We start from the raw sequence: 15902 nt of genomic DNA, 5'->3' as shown, positions 1-15902 counted from the left end.
TTCATTTCTCTCTCTTTCCTTTCTCCTTCTAACTTTTCCATATCATCAAATTCTCCTTGTTCTGCTGGGCCCAGCACAGATGCCATCTTTTCCAATCATGTTTTCCAAATGTGACTAGGCAGATGTCCTAAGTCCCTCTGTGAGCTAGAATGGTGCTTGTTCTCTATCGTAGTGGATGGCAGCCGTATTTCCTAAGCCCCCAGCCCATCCTGGACCTGGCCCCTCTCCTCCTGTAGCCACTTTGACAGCTCCTGAAAGGCTCTGTCTCATGGTCTTGTGAACAAAATCCTCTCAGACTTAAGTCCTCTACTGAACTGAATTGAAATTGAGCAGTGGGCCCTGGTGCCATCCTTCAGTCAAATATTTATTGAGTAGCTATTATGTGCTGGTTATTGTCTTATGCCTGGAGACACAGGTGGACTAGACACAAAAGGTTACCCTTGTGAAGCTGGCAGTCTGTGAGTGGGAACCAAGCTAATGAGCAAGAAGCTCACCTCCTCTGTCTTTCTTTTTTCCCCACGGCTTCCTATCTTTGTTGACTCCTGATTTGAATGGCTCCCTGGTTTCAGGACAGTCCACCAGGCTCTTATCTGAATTTCCCCTTGTACACAGCTATGACAGCTGCCTGTAGATTCATACCTGGCCAGAAGGTAGCCCTGGCCAGCTCCCTCTGGTCCTCCTTCAGGCCTCTGGGAGCCGCTTGGGCTGCACTTCTTCCTCCCAATTCTCTGGACTCAGGAAGAGGCTGTGGGTTCTCTGATGAAATGGATCAGCCTTCAGTTTTCAGGGGCTACCACCTGCATGGTCATGATTGGTGTGTACACCCCACCCCCCACCAAAGCTCTGAATTCCTGTTATTCCCCTCACACAGACCAGCAGCAAACAGTTTCTCATGAGACGATCCAAATATGGAGGCAGGAATCTCTGGAGGGAATTACTAATTCTTGTTTATTAAGGCAGAAAATGGAGCCAGAATATTCTAGCATAGACCAGCTCTGCCTGTGGGTTACAGGTGCAGAGTGGAGGGTGGTGTCTGAATGTAACTCTTTGCTTTCCCAGAGTTACAGCTTCAGAGAGTCCCAGAGCATGGGGCTCCATGGAAAGATGCATATCATCTGCTTGAAACTGTTAATGTTACAGATGAGAAAACTTGGGCCCAGACAAGTAAAGTGGCTTGCCTACGCTAACCAGAGGCTGACACAGAAGATTCTGGATCAGCTCCTGTTTCCATGTGTGGTGCCTGAGGTCCCTTTCATTTGGCCTGGGCTTCCTCAGTGCTTGTCTTCTAATTAAGCCTCTTTGTGTGCCTTCTAAATAAAATCTCTTTTTCTTTTTAATCTCCTTGAGGACAGAAAGACAAAAGAAAGATAACCTAATTCAGAAAACAAGAAAGTAAGCCTGAATCCTTTTATGTTCAGGTTTCAAGAAACCCTATGAAACCTTTTCTCCTGTTTTTTTTTTTTTTTTGGTTGTTGTTGTTTAAATTTTGATTTAGCAAAAGAAAACAAATGAACCAAGAAATAGAAGCCTTACATATCTTTTCAAATGCTTTCTCCTTTTTACCCCCTTCTGTCTTGATTGTCAGAGGATGTAGCTTCTAATAGGCCATCCATGTATGTAATGAGCAAACACAATAACAACAGTGAATTACCCTTTTTATATGTCCATAGATGTACTCATAGTGGAATTTAATTTATAGATGGTCATGCCTGAAAGATTCTGGATGCATGATAGAAAGCAACAGGAAAAAAGCAATATGTTTATCTTTTAAAAACCTTCAGAACAAAAACTCGATTTGAGCCTGGTTAGTACACACTCCATAAAAACCCAAGAGTAAAAGGGTGGTTGGCAGGAGTGCCAGGGAGGGACCTTGTGCTTAGAATGTAGAGAATGAGGTTCCTCAAGACAATATCCTTTCCTCCATCTCACAGTCCAGCACTTCCTGACTCCAGAGGGCCAAGGAAAAGGAAGGGAAATCAAGGCACAGAAGGGAAATGGGGTGAGAAATGAGGAAGTTTTATAATGTGACAATTCCTGGGCTTGGCGTCGCCTCTGTGCTCTAGAATCTGCAGCTCCTTATCAGTAATCCCTCTACTTCCATTACATCATTTCTCCTTTTCTTCAATCTATTCACCAAGCTGCTGCTGGGGTCCTCATTCTAAAATCTGGTGTTTCCACTGCCTGCGGTTATAGTCCCTGTTTTGAACGTGGCACACAGGCCTCCCATGGTCTGGTCCCTGACATTCTCTCCACAGTTCTCTCTCTACAGCCCCAACTTTGCACCCTAATGACAGATGTTATGCGCCATTGGCCTGTCCCTGAATGGGCCTGGCCCCTCAAATCTCTGTCTGTATGCAGAGAAAGTATAAACATCTCCAACTTTCTACAAGAGGTCCACAGATGAACACAGTGCAAGGTCTCTTGTTCCACACACATCTTGTGTTATCCTCTAAGCAAATGAGTGTTGACAGAACTCAAGGAACCTACCCACATCTCTCAGTGAGAAGATGGCATTCCTGTATTTCCAGCTCTTAGTACGGAGCCCCATCCACAGGAATGGTTCAACACAGCTTGGAGGGACGTGGCAGAGCTGAGCTTTAACACCAGATCTTTCCAACATCAGGGTCCTGATGAGGGAGCATGAGTTTGAAACCAGGAATAGTGGACAAATTGACCTAAAATACTACTTAGTGTGTCAACCACTTTCCTCAATTCTTCCTGTTGATACATTATACTTTACAGGTGGGAAAAAAGAATACCCAGAGAGGCCAAACACATTGCCCGTGGCCACATAGCTATAAGTGCCCAAGCTGGGATTCAACATCAGGCCTGTCTGACTGAAAGACCATTTCTTTCTAGTGCATCCTGCCAGGATTCATGGAAATGGGGGGTGAGCACGATCCACGATCCCAGATTTACCCTAGAACTCATATGTTGTCCATTGTACCCAATTGCTTTCCTACACTGATGAGCTCTGAGCCCCAGCAGAACTATCTTAACATATTGTCTGGTGACACTGGTTTCCAAAGCACTTATCAAAACATAATCAAACCTGGAAAAGTCAGGGTGGAATCTAATTGTTATAACACATCCTCTTATCTGTGCTTCCCGGGGACTCTTTAATGGCATCACTTAGCACTGGGAGGTGTTTAGATTTTGCTATATTTTGAGAACATTGTGAGAATTAAATGATATAATGCATGCAAAATACTTAGAACAGTGCTTGAATCTAATACTTCCTCAATAAATATTTGGGCTGCAAATCTTTCTCAAAATTAATTCAACAATACATTTTTTTTTTCTCTGAGTGCAGGATATGGGCCAGGGATTGTTCTTGGTGTTGGGATATATCAGTGAACAAAATAAAGATTCTTAACTTTCCTGGAACAAAACAGAAAAGGAGCTTTACCCTTGGCGGGGAGAAAGCTGACAAGCACCATACACAGAAAGACATGTAGACAGGTGTGACTATTCCATGGGGTGGTCAAGGTGGGCTTCCATGAGGAGGTGTGCAGGTGTCAGCTCTGGGGTATCTGCAGGAAGAGCAACCAGCCCCAGGGATGGCTGGGGTGAAAACCTGAAGGCAGAAGCCCGGTTGAGCAGTTGAGTCAAGGTGAGGGGGTCAGCATGGCTGAAGAGGACTGAATGCAGGGATGGATTGGGAAGACCATCCAATGGCTTTTTGGTGAATGAGGTCAGATGGGGTGAGACATTAAATTTTTTCCCCAGCAGAAGCCTGGGTGAGATGTAGGCAGGGGCCTGGTGGTAGGGAATTTTTGTGGGGTATTAGTCATCTTGAGTGTATGGTGTGTAGCACATTGGTGAGTGACTCAAATAATGGTAAACACCATCATCATGAAGAAGACAGGTGCCCTGGGTATGTGAGGCTTATTTACATAGGCTCCTGGAGCTGAGCTGCCTGTCTTCTTCTGCAATTTCTGATACCATGTGCCCCCAGGAGCCCCCATCAGAAGACTCCTGCTTGGCACAGAGCTCTAATTTTCCAGAAAGTTGAATATCATTGGAGATAAGCACATGAGCTTTGGAATCACCTAAGTGACAGTGCCTCCTTTTCAGCCTAGCAGTCCAGTTCATCCCCAGTCAAAATGCGATCCCTAGACAAGCAGCATCCCCCAAGAACTTGCTAGAAATGTAGAATCCCAGGCACCACCCGAGCCCTACAGAACCAGGATCTGCATTGTACCAAGAGACCATGGGATCTGTGTGCACTTCAAGTGGGATAGGTTTAATGTGACCTCGGGTAAGTGACCTGATCCCTCTGTGCTGCGTTTTCCCCCTCTGCAAAACAAGGTGGATAAAAACACTTCCATCATAGAACTGTTATGAGACTCAAATGAGCTAATACATGAAAAGCCTTGTTACTTACTCTTGCTTGTCACGTGTATGCATTCTCCTAATCAGGAAGGTCATGTGGTCACTGTTAGCTCTGGGCACAGAACTGGGAAATGATAGTGACGGAGATGGGAAGGGTGAATGGGGGCCAGTGCAGCTGTCTGTGCATAGAGCCCCGGGAAGTATGAAGGGGGAAAACTATGGTGCAAACTTTTAGTTACTGAGCAGGTTTACTGTCTTGTCACAGGGCTGGTCACTTTATCAATCCTTACAGTGATACTATGATGAAGGCATGACCATCCCCACTTGACAACGAAAGGAATGAATCTCGAGGTCAAACAACTTTCCCAAGGTCATCTAGTAACTGTCAGTGTTCAGAGAAAGCTCTAAGTCTTTAAACATAAAGTCAGTAATGACTGGACCTTCCGCATACGGTGATGCACTGGAGTCAGCTCACACTACACAGCAGAGCTGAGTGTTAAAAATGTCATGAATTTTGAGAGCCAGTTGTTAACACAGTCTTTTTAAAAAATTAAATAAAATTACAGTTGAATACACATATTAAAAGCAAATGTAATAAATACTCAAAATGCATCACTTCCTAATTATTTTACCACATTTTACTACTACCTGCAGTCTTGGTGCTATTTTTGTCTATCTTATCTGTAGGATGGAAATATGCTGCTGTGCATTTCATGACCTCACATTGGCATTGACTTTGGCCGTAGTTGGAGCATATACACCACAGACATTGGCATGTGCTACAGATCAGGGTTTGATTTACTGCTTTGTTGTTAAATTAACTTAAAAAAATAATGGGAGAAATGTTGATAAAGCAGATTTAATTTAAAAGTGAGAGACTTCCCTGGTGGCGCTGTGGTTGAGAATCTGCCTGCCAATGCAGGGGACATGGGTTCGAGCCCTGGTCTGGGAAGATCCCACATGCCTCGGAGCAACTAAGCCTGCGAGCCACAACCACTGAGCCCACGTGCCACAACTACTGAAGCCCGCACACCTAGAGCCCATGCTCCACAACAAGAGAAGCCACCACAATGAGAAGCCTGCGCACCGCAACGAAGAGTAGTCCCCGCTTGCTGAAACTAGAGAAAGCCTGCAGGGAGCAGCAAAGACCCAACACAGCCAAAAATAAGTAAGTAAATAAATAAAAAAATAAAATAAAAGTGAGTCATGTCTGTAGTTGTACCATTGTGAATAGCACAAGAACCGAGAAGATATTTTCCAGTATTCAAAACTAATTTCGAATTCAGCAAAGAAGGTGCTCACATCACTGATGAATCAGTGAAGTTCTGTTTTACTCATCCTTCTGTTTTACTCATTAAAGTAAAGGAAAATATTAATCAATGTTGATGTCTGAACTGTAGTCCCTTGTCAATTGCAACCAGAGGTTGGCTAGAGATATGAGTTTAGCAAAAATCAATAAAATCATTCTGTGAGAATCAATTGGCTATATGGGATATATTATAAAGAATACTGTATATTTGATTATTATTTGTAAATGGTATGCCATATATCTTTATATCAGTAAAATTTATAACACAACTTGTGTACATATATAAGCATACATTTTTTTCCCCCAGGGAGCCGTTTGACAAACATTTACTAAAATTTACCAGACCAACACTGGCTAAGTCACCCTGAACCATCACCTTTTACAGTGTCCTAAGGCAGAAGTTCAGCTTAGGTGCCAGAAATAGCTGGTATGTGGCACATCTGTGATTAGACCCTAGGTTTCAGCCCAAGTCATTGATTTTACTGTTCTGAGTCACATGTTTTTCATCTCAAAAGTGGGAACAATAATAATGCCTTGGCAGATGGGATGGGAAGCTGGTGCCCAGTAAAAGTTAATTCTATTCTCCTTTCAAGTGTAGGAACACAAAAGGAACAAAAGCCCATAGAATCATGCTGCCTTCCTCCCCTCTGCTCTCCCAAAGTGAATGTAAATCAGTGGGCTTCTGTATTCCCTCCCTAATACGTGGATGACTTCAATACTTGTTTCACTGTACTTCTAGATCACCACCCCTCCCCCACCAGCACCTTTGTTTATAGCTAGAGGAACTGTTAATTCAGGGCAGATCTAAGTTCAAATACCACTTTCTTTCTTCCCCTCTAAAAAAAATCTTTGTCAACTGATTTGGGAGCAAAACAGGAGAAAAGATCCAAAATTCCCTTGTGATCTACAATGTGATTACAAAGGAATTACAAGGTGTGGGCTTCCCCTGGTGAGACCACAACCTGTTGAAGTGGGGAGGCTGCTGATTGGAAACTACCTTCCTATTTTCATCTTTTTCTGTACTAGGCACTTAGTAGCTACCCACAACTCTCCAGTAAATTAAATTCTAATTAGGTAACAGTTAATGTTTGCTCAGAACATTGCAAATAAAGACTTTAACTAGTGATTCAGGAGCCAAGCCAATCTTTTAAAGTGGAAGGTTTGCCTTCCCAGTAACTTCTAATGTGTTTTTTTTTCCACCTGCACCATGTAGGCAGAAAAAAGAGGGAGAGAAAAAATACATTTTATACTGCTCTGGCAGGCTCATTCTATGGTTTGAACCTTTCACATCTCTTCTTCTATGTATCCAATCAGGAGAAAAATAATAGCTTTGTTTTTGTTTTTAATCCTGGGCTGTAAGAAGAGGTGTGAGCAGAGAGAAAGGATGATCAGAGTAGGTTCCATATGGTAGAATCACTATCTTTTTAGTCATGAAGGAAAGAGTAAAAGAGTTTATTCAAAAGAATCAAGATTCTCAAGAGAGTTTCTTAAACATGTAAACACAAATTTATCATATGACCCAGCAATTCCACACTTAGGTATCTACCAGAGGGAAATATCCACCCAACCCCAAAACTTGTTTACAAATGTCCTTAGCAGTATTTTGCATAGAGCTAAAAGTGGAAAAAAAACAACAACTAAATGTTCACGAATTGGGGAATGGATAGACAAAATGGGATATATTCATGCAATGGAATACTACTTAGCAATACAAAGGAATGAACTATTGTATATGCTACAACTTGGACAAACCTCAAAAACATGTTAAGTGAAAGAAGCCAGACACAAGAGATTACATATTGTATGATTCCATTCAGAAACTAGATGCGAGGTTGCCTGGGGCAAAGGATGTGGGCTGGGAGACTGGGATGAATAGTAAATGGGACGAGAAACTTTGGGGATGATGGAAATGTTCTAAAACTGTTTTATGGTGATGGTTGTACAACTTGGTAAATTTACTACAAACAAATCATTAAATTGTATACTTGAAATGAAGTATACATTATGTGATATTATGAATTATGTGATATTCTACAGATTATGATTTAAAATTTAAAAAACAATAAGTTTCTATTTAAAAGAAGGTTTAGGAGAAAAATGACATATTGCCAGCATCCTTAAGCTTTGATCACCAGCGAATGTCCCAGGCTCTATCCGTGTCCACAGAAAACCTGTGAGTAGGTCCATGCTCTGCAACTGCTCACCTCAGCTGAAACTCCCTAAAGGCTTAGTCTTTGTGGCTGTACCTGCCGGTAGGAAAACATCCATGGACCAAGAGCTGTAATTCATTCTAATAACACCCAGCTATCTCTGAAAGCAATCGCCTGGCCTTTCATGCTAAATTAGAGTTAAGCATAGTAATCAACTGTAAGGAAAATGAACTTACTCCATTTTTAGGAGCTTTGTGTTTTCAAACCTGTCAGACTCCTCCAGCTGCTGCCAGCAAACCAGGGTTGGGTATCAGTGGGAGATAGACGGCATCTTCGGGACTGTGTTTAGGTAATAATGATGTGGTCAAAACCTTGTTGGAATAAAATTGAATGCTATGGACTACCGTCCTTCTCAGAGCACTTTGGCTGCTCTCTGTGTGACAGTGACCTCACTGATTAGTTATTAGAATTGGCTTCATCTCTGCAGGAAACACAAACGTGTATGTGATGGCAGGGGGGAGGTATAAAGGGAAAAGAAAAGAAAGGAAAGGAAGGAAATAAAAATGAATGAAAAGAGGACATTCAGCATTATAAATGCATTGGAATAGATCTCTATGATACTAAAAAATACCCCACAAAAAGCCAAAACATAAACAAATAAAAAGATGTTTAACAGTATGCTGTGTGTATAGAGTCACAGGGAGTCCTCTCAGAGGACTGGTGTTCTTGTCCCCATTTTGCAGATGCAGAAACTGAGGCCAAGAGGCATGCAACACCTTGCCCCCTAGTGATGAACGGCAGCTGCAAGCAAAACTTATTCCTGTTTAGCTTAAAGCCCAGGATTCTTTCAACAATGCCCTGTCTTTAGTATTCACTGATGGATTCTAAGTGACACAAAAAGAAGGAGGCTAAATCACCAGCTCTGATTTTCTTTGCACTCAAGAATGTGGGGAATCTGTACCTGGACACTCCGTCTTCCCCTTGGACATCCCAGCTAAGCAGGAAATTCTATGTATCAAGATAAAGGGAAGCATGCATCCATCTTCTTACATCTACCCCCCTTAGAGCTCACAACTCCTCACTGCGAAAACAAGAGACTTGGAGATCAGAAATGGAAAGCCGTACACCCAACCCACACAAGGCAGAGCTACCTCTATTCCTGAGGGCACCATTTTACTGGGCATCTGTGCCTTTTTTTGGGGGGGCAGGGAATCAACTGCTTTATCCTTTTCAGTGGGGTTTTTGTACCCAGAGTATCCATGTTAACATTGATGCCAGAACCCAGGTATCGTAAAGTCACCTCACTCAGACACTGACTTAACTGTCCCAGAATTATTGCTTATTATGTCTGGAGCTGCTCGGTGGGGCTCTCTCTAAACTCAGTGTCCTCCCTTCTTGTTTTCCCATAAAGGTGCCATGCCCTCCACCCAAGGAATGTTGCATCTCATACCAATAGAATTTCTCCTGCCCAGCTTGTAAGGCAGCTGGCTGATTCTTACTTTCAAATCTTTCAAAACTAAGATCCAGTTCTGCCTTCTTTAGTCTATCTTGCCAGTTTGCCCTGTTAGGTGGTCTCTCTCCTGGATCTCATGGTCTGTGTTTGTTCCCTCATCATGTTTACCATACTGGATTTTTGCTACTGGTTTCCTTGTCCGTTTATCCCTTGAAAGAGAATAGAAACATCTTCCTGGAGAGGGCAGAATAGTAGCAATACATCTGAGACAGGGAGATTCTTCAGGACGGGGACTGTATCTCATTTTGTTTCTAATTCACAGCCCCAAGCATGGTTACTGGCAGATAACTGATACTTATTAAACATTTGTGGAATAAGAAGTGGATGAATAATATAAACACTGCCATATATAAAATAGATAACCAACAAGGACCTACAGTATAACACAGGGAGCTATACTCAATATTTTGTAAAACCTACAAGGGAAAAGAACCTGAAAAAGAATATATATACGTATATATATATATATATATATATATATATATATATATATATTCACACACATATATATAGACATATATATGTATAACCGAATTACTGTGCTGTATACCTGAAACTAACACAGCATTGTAAATCAACTGTACTTGAATAAAACAAAACAAATAAATTAAAAAAAGAAATGCATGAATGAGTCTATAACTCAATATAAGAAGGCTAAGTGTCATTGAGGCCTTTCCATTTCCATTTAGGGGTCCTTTGAGTCAAGGGCATAAGCTTTGATCGATAGAGCTGCAGCCAGAAACATGGCTCATGTCTGAAGTGGACCACATCCAATGAAGACCTACAAAGACCCACAAATGTTAGCCTGGAATCTCTAGCCTTTGAGTTCGTTCTACCCTGATATTCCCTAAACCAGCATTAGATTCACTGTTATTATTCTGTCTTCTCCAGGAATATGCTAAAAACAAAATGCCAAGAGAAGGATGTTGCACGTGTTGAAAAATGGACCACTCACTTTGCACCTGGGGCCTGGAGCCTTTGGCTTCTCAGTGAACTGCCTTTGTGTACAATGAAAAATTTCCCAATTGCAGCCTCTTGTTCCATGATTAGATGCTGGGGCTCCATGGGTAAGAGATGAACAATTCTAAGGGTAATTGAACACTCCACAAATTTTCACAGTGGATCAGCACTGAGCCGTTTAGTCCAGGTATTTCTGTGATCGTGATGCTGAGAAATGTACACCGTTGAATGATTCTCATCTGGGCCAAACAGGACTTGGTATTGCAGTCTGAGTCATCAAAGTAAGTGGTTGGGGAACAATGGTTGCTTAAAGACTAGAAAAAAAAAAGGTTTTGTTTGGAAAGTTGAGTCCTTAAATTCTAGGCCTTGGAAGGTTTCAAGGAGTAGAAAATAATTAAATGTCTTTGAGCTCTACCCCTTTGTTTGATAAATGCCATATATACTGTTAGGGGCATAGCCAGCCTGGAACCCATAGGTATTATTTCCATTCTACAGCAGGGGAAACTGAGGCTTCGGGCCACCTAGCTTAAAAACGGGTGACAGGGGCTTCCCTGGTGGCGCTGTGGTTGAGAGTCCGCCTGCCGATGCAGGGGACACGGGTTCGGGCCCCGGTCCGGGAAGATCCCACATGCCGCGGAGTGGCTGGGCCCGTGAGCCATAGCTGCTGAGCCTGCGTGTCCGGAGCCTGTGCTCCACAATGGGAGAGGCCACAACAGTGAGAGCCCCACGTACCGCAAAAAAAAAACAAACAAAAAAAGCAAACTTAGGTCACCTGATTTCAAGCTCCATGTTTTTTCTAGACATTTATGTTACTTTGTTCATTCTTGGGTTCATCCTCGGAGAGCTTACAGTTCATGAGGAGACCTGACTGTGCAACAGATCAAGGTTCACTGTGACACAGGCATGAGGACCCAGACCCAAGGAGAGAGTCTCTTTATGATCCTTGGTCCACATGATGTGGGACAGAAAGGGGCCTTCATACCACAGCAAAGATGTCTCCACTCTGGCTGCATTTCCCTCAGTTCTTTATTGAGAAAGAGCATGAGTTTGGTATCAAAATCCCTTGTCATGGTTTGGTAGAGGGAACCTCAGTACAAATACATAAAAAATCTATACCATGGGGCTTCCCTGGTGGCACAGTGGTTGAGAGTCCGCCTGCCGATGCAGGGGACATGGGTTCATGCCCCAGTCCGGGAAGATCCCACATGCCGTGGAGCGGCTGGGTCCGTGAGCCATGGCCACTGAGTCTGTGCGTCTGGAGCCTGTGCTCTGCAACGGGAGAGGCCACAACAGTGAGAGGCCCGCGTGCTGAAAAAAAAAAAAAAAAAAAAAAAAAAAAAATCTATACTATGAAATTCACCTATTTTAAGCATATGATTCAGTGGCTTTTATTATGTAGGTTATACCTCAATAAAGTTCTTAAAATATTATTTAAAAAATCTATAATATATACGGTTCTCATTCTGAAGAATGGATCTTCCTTAACTCAATTAACTCATTGATTAGTTTAATGATCTCCTGACAATAAATCTCTCTCTGAGTTTTTAGAAATATATACCTGGGTTGAAGAGGGTTAATGGATCATTTGCTCCAAGTTTCAGAGCGTGCAAAATTGGAGAGGAAGCCCCCTTACAGAATGATCTTTTAATACAGCTTTGTTCATTTCTTTTTTCAACAATTCTTGTCAGTGCCTCTGGTTAATTTAATATGATGGTCAGTCTGAGAGTTCTGGAGTCTGACTGCCTAGTTTAAATTTCAGCCTCTAATCTTGTAGTTGTGTGGACTTAGTGAAGGTCAGAACACACTTCTAAACCTCTGGTTTCTTGTCTACAAATCAGGTGTAGTACCAGTATCTACTTCACTGGATATATAGGACTAAATAAGATGGTGCCCACACGATAGAAACACCCAGTGCCTTTTAGATACTATCATATTTAAGTGTCAGGCACACAGTGATATAATACTTAAAAATAATTGTGCCTTGTCCTCTAGGGATTCTCAATTTAGAGGAGGAAATAAGCAAATGAACAAGCAATTTCAATGCACTGTGAAAGTGCTATGTATGGAAAATACAGCTGCTATGGAAGGAGACCCAATCTTAGAAAACCTTTTGTGGAACCTCAGTCAGGATGGCAATGTTTAGACTGAAAGGATAAAAAGGCAGACCAGTGAAGAGGGGTATGGGGATGTGTTAAATGTGACACTTGCAAGGTATGTGTTTAACTTGGAACATTGAGATGTGCTTAAGACGTGAATTCCTGTGAAATGGGAATATCCCAGTGATTGCAGCCAACCAGCATTTGGGAGTGCTTTCTCTCTTCTCCACCCCCAGGTGGAAAAGTACAGAGCCCAAGTAGTTTAGGCTTACAGCATTTAAGCAATGCAGAGCATTAAAGCTAGAGGGATGTCAGTAATGCTGGGACAGGTAAGTGCTGATGTGCTTTGCTGGACCCTAATCTCAAGACATCTTAAATGATAGACGTTCCATGAAGAGAAGCAACCTAATATCAGGTGGTTTTGTTTTACTCATTGGATATGAAGCACCACAGGCAGACCTCCTGCAGGACTTCTCAGGGACTTCATTGTGTAAACTTCAAGTATCATGAAACTCAAGAGGGAGGGTTTGTCTTGCTTTCCATAGTAGTTGGTTATAAAGCAACTCTTTGTTCTTCAGCAGATCTTCAGTGACTGGTATCCAAAGGAACACATTGGGAAATGGTGAATCTGCCCAAATTCCTTGTCCTATGGTTAAGGAAATAGTCCTATGGAGGGGAAGTGACCAGCCTGACATCTCCAACCAAGCTGGTGGCAATTCCCTGCTGCACTCAAGACTTCCTTGATTTCACTTCACTGATTACTGGGTGGAGAGATCGAGATGGCCTTCTTGGTAGTTTCCAAGAAGAATGAATTGCAGTGGTTTCATTGGGCAGTAAAATAATAACCATCATGACATTGTGAATGCGAATGAGTCTTTATGCCCAAAGCCCCAGGCGCACAAAGAACACGCAGGCATTGCTCTCCAAGAAGCCTTTGACTTGGAGATCTCCTGCATCTGGAATCATAAAACCACCCAAGATCTTAACAGACAAATCAAGCAGGCTCTGCGCATGTCTGATAGGATTTGAAGATCGCTATTACAGGGAGACATTAACCAACGCAACTGAAAGCGTTCTGCGTATAAAGGAGAGAGTGGAAGCAGACTGAAAGGCTGAGGCCACCCTGAGGCCATTTTAACAAGCTGTGTTTGCTTTTCTCGCTGCTTCTACATGGAGTTCGGCTCTTCTGGGCTCCTTTCTCTCCTTCCAATCTACTGTTTCCTTTAGACCCAGTAAGATCATGTGTGAACTTTGGAAATGAAGAGAGAGGCATTTATTGTACTAAGGGTGTGTGTGTGTTGCTTGTGCTTGTGTGACAGAGAGACAGAGAGATGGAGATAGAGAGACAGAGAGAAAGAGACAGCCAGAAAGAGACACAGAGACAGAAACAGAGACAGAGATACAGAGAAATATATACAGATAGAGTGAGAGAGAAAGAGACAAAGAGAGACAGACAGAGAGAGAGGCACCCAAACCAAGCCTCCTTTTGTTGACTCTGTACCAGGTCTGTTCCATGTTAACTACCAGTGACGTATCTGAGGGCTAACGTGGTTCAGGACAGTGGGGTCCCATCTGGGGAGAAGGGTCATTTAGACCAGGAAAGGAAGTCAGCATTTGTGACCTGCCCTGGACCAGGCACATTCATTCCTGCTGCTCATTCCATTTAACCTTCATGGTTCAGGCATAGGAAGGATTGTTCTTATCTTCCAACTCTAGCCACTGAATGTTGGGGGATGCCCTTGACCTGCCTGTACCTACCTGGCTAGTAGATAGCAGTGCTGCCTTCACACCCAGGTCTCTCCGCCCTGAGCCCATGCCTTTCCCACTATGCAGTGACCCGTCCTCCAGGGCCAGCTCTGCCTCCTTCCTACAGAGTCTGGGGGAAGTTACGCTTGAACACGGGACTCAATCTGTACCTCTATAGGATGAGGATTCCTCTGTGGGCAATGGTCTGATTAAGGTTTTTTACCTCTAAGAGGCTTAGATTTTGGACAGACAGCTCCTGCCTCCACCTTGTTGTTTTTCATTCATCCTCTTCCCACCTATCTTCTTACTTTATTGACCTGCATCAGCCCATCTTACTTCCTCAGAATTTCTTGAATGGTCTTTAATTTACTCACACATTCTTTCTTTCCCCTCCCGACAACTGGAGGGCTAACTCCTTGCCTTTCCCCCTCTCCTTTTCTTTTCTTTAAAATTTATTTATTTATTTATTTATTTATGGCCGTGTTGGGTCTTTGTTGCTGCGCATGGGCTTTCTCTAGCTGTGGTGAGAGGGGGTTTCTCTTGTGGCAGAGCATGGGCTCTAGGCATGTGGGCATCAGTAGTTGTGGCACATGGGCTCAGTAGTTGTGGCTTGCAGGCTCTAGAGCGCAGGCTCAGGGGTTGTGGCACACGGGCTTAGTTGCTCTGCAGCATGTAGGATCTTCCCGGACTAGGGCTTGAACCCGTGTCCCCTGCATTGGCAGGCGGATTCTTAACCACTGTGCCACCAGGGAAGTCCCCCCTTTTTTTCCTCCTTTTTTTAAATTCGACTTTTAAGTTTTTATTTATATAACAATTTAATTGCAAAAATAATTCACGGACATTGTAGAAAATTGAGAAAATAACTATGAGGGAAAATTAAAAAATAAAAATCATGCAGTGCAAATTTTGATATATTCTGGCTTATAGCATACACACAAATAAATGACAATTTTTTTTGGTAAAAAATATGTGCATAATTAAACATGCCTCCATGAAATCATACTTGATGGCTGAATAACATTTCAGAATATGGCTTTCAGACTATATTTTAAAAATTTCCCAGATTCATGATGTGTGCTTTCATAAGTGCCTTGGTCCTGACACTCATTACATATGGGTTCTTTGAGCAGGCTTTTTGGCTTCTCTGTGCCTCAATTTCCTCACCTGCACCACAGGGAGAGCTTTGTGCCACTTTTCTTCCATAGAACCAGGTCTAGAACCCAGCTTTAATAGTTTCTGGTTTTCTTGTGCTGGGTAAATGTCACCTAATGTCAGAGGCATGTCTGCGACAGCTGTGCCTTCCTCTTCCAAGAAGCTTAAAACATTTTTTTCCTCTCAGTTGTTGGCTGGAAAGTTGACAGGCACAGGGAATGGATTTGTTTTACTGGTGATGTTATGACTTTCTCAGGGGCCAGGACCAGCCCCAGGACTGTGGAGCTGTATGCGGCCCCAGGCCTTGGAGCACAGTTACTTTCTATATGTAGAAGAGGAGGCTCACCACACACACACTTCCAAGCCTGGCCTTGTGGCCAAAGGCCTGTGCTGTGAGTGCTCAGTGTTCTGAGCCTTCAGAGCCTGGGAGAAATGAGAATCCTTTTCTGCTAGCCTGGTCCTTCCTCCCTCTGCTCGGGCTTTTGGAGAAAAATTCAATTATCCATGTAAACCTCTGTATAGTTACTTATTTAATAACCTCTACCTAGTTTGCTAACATATAATGTCATATTGATTCATTTATTCAAACAATATGACCAGTTGGGTCCTCAGTTGGAGGTGTAGCAGATGCTATTGGTGCC

General features: G+C 42.8%; 1 protein-coding gene across 1 annotated transcript in view; it reads right to left on the bottom strand.

Annotated features, from left to right (window-relative positions):
• The window catches only part of CLNK (cytokine dependent hematopoietic cell linker), a 137718-nt gene extending 122328 nt beyond the window's left edge, over positions 1–15390 (bottom strand). The window contains exon 1 of the mRNA XM_060096120.1: positions 15274–15390. Coding sequence (XP_059952103.1) covers positions 15274–15390 — 117 coding nt within the window. The remainder of the gene's footprint in view (positions 1–15273) is intronic.
• Between the last annotated feature and the right edge of the window lie 512 nt (positions 15391–15902).

The sequence above is a fragment of the Mesoplodon densirostris genome, chromosome 1, assembly GCF_025265405.1.
Source record: "Mesoplodon densirostris isolate mMesDen1 chromosome 1, mMesDen1 primary haplotype, whole genome shotgun sequence".
Lineage (NCBI taxonomy): Eukaryota > Metazoa > Chordata > Mammalia > Artiodactyla > Ziphiidae > Mesoplodon > Mesoplodon densirostris.
Note: the sequence above shows the minus strand (reverse complement) of the source record. Positions and strands in the feature narration are given on the sequence as shown.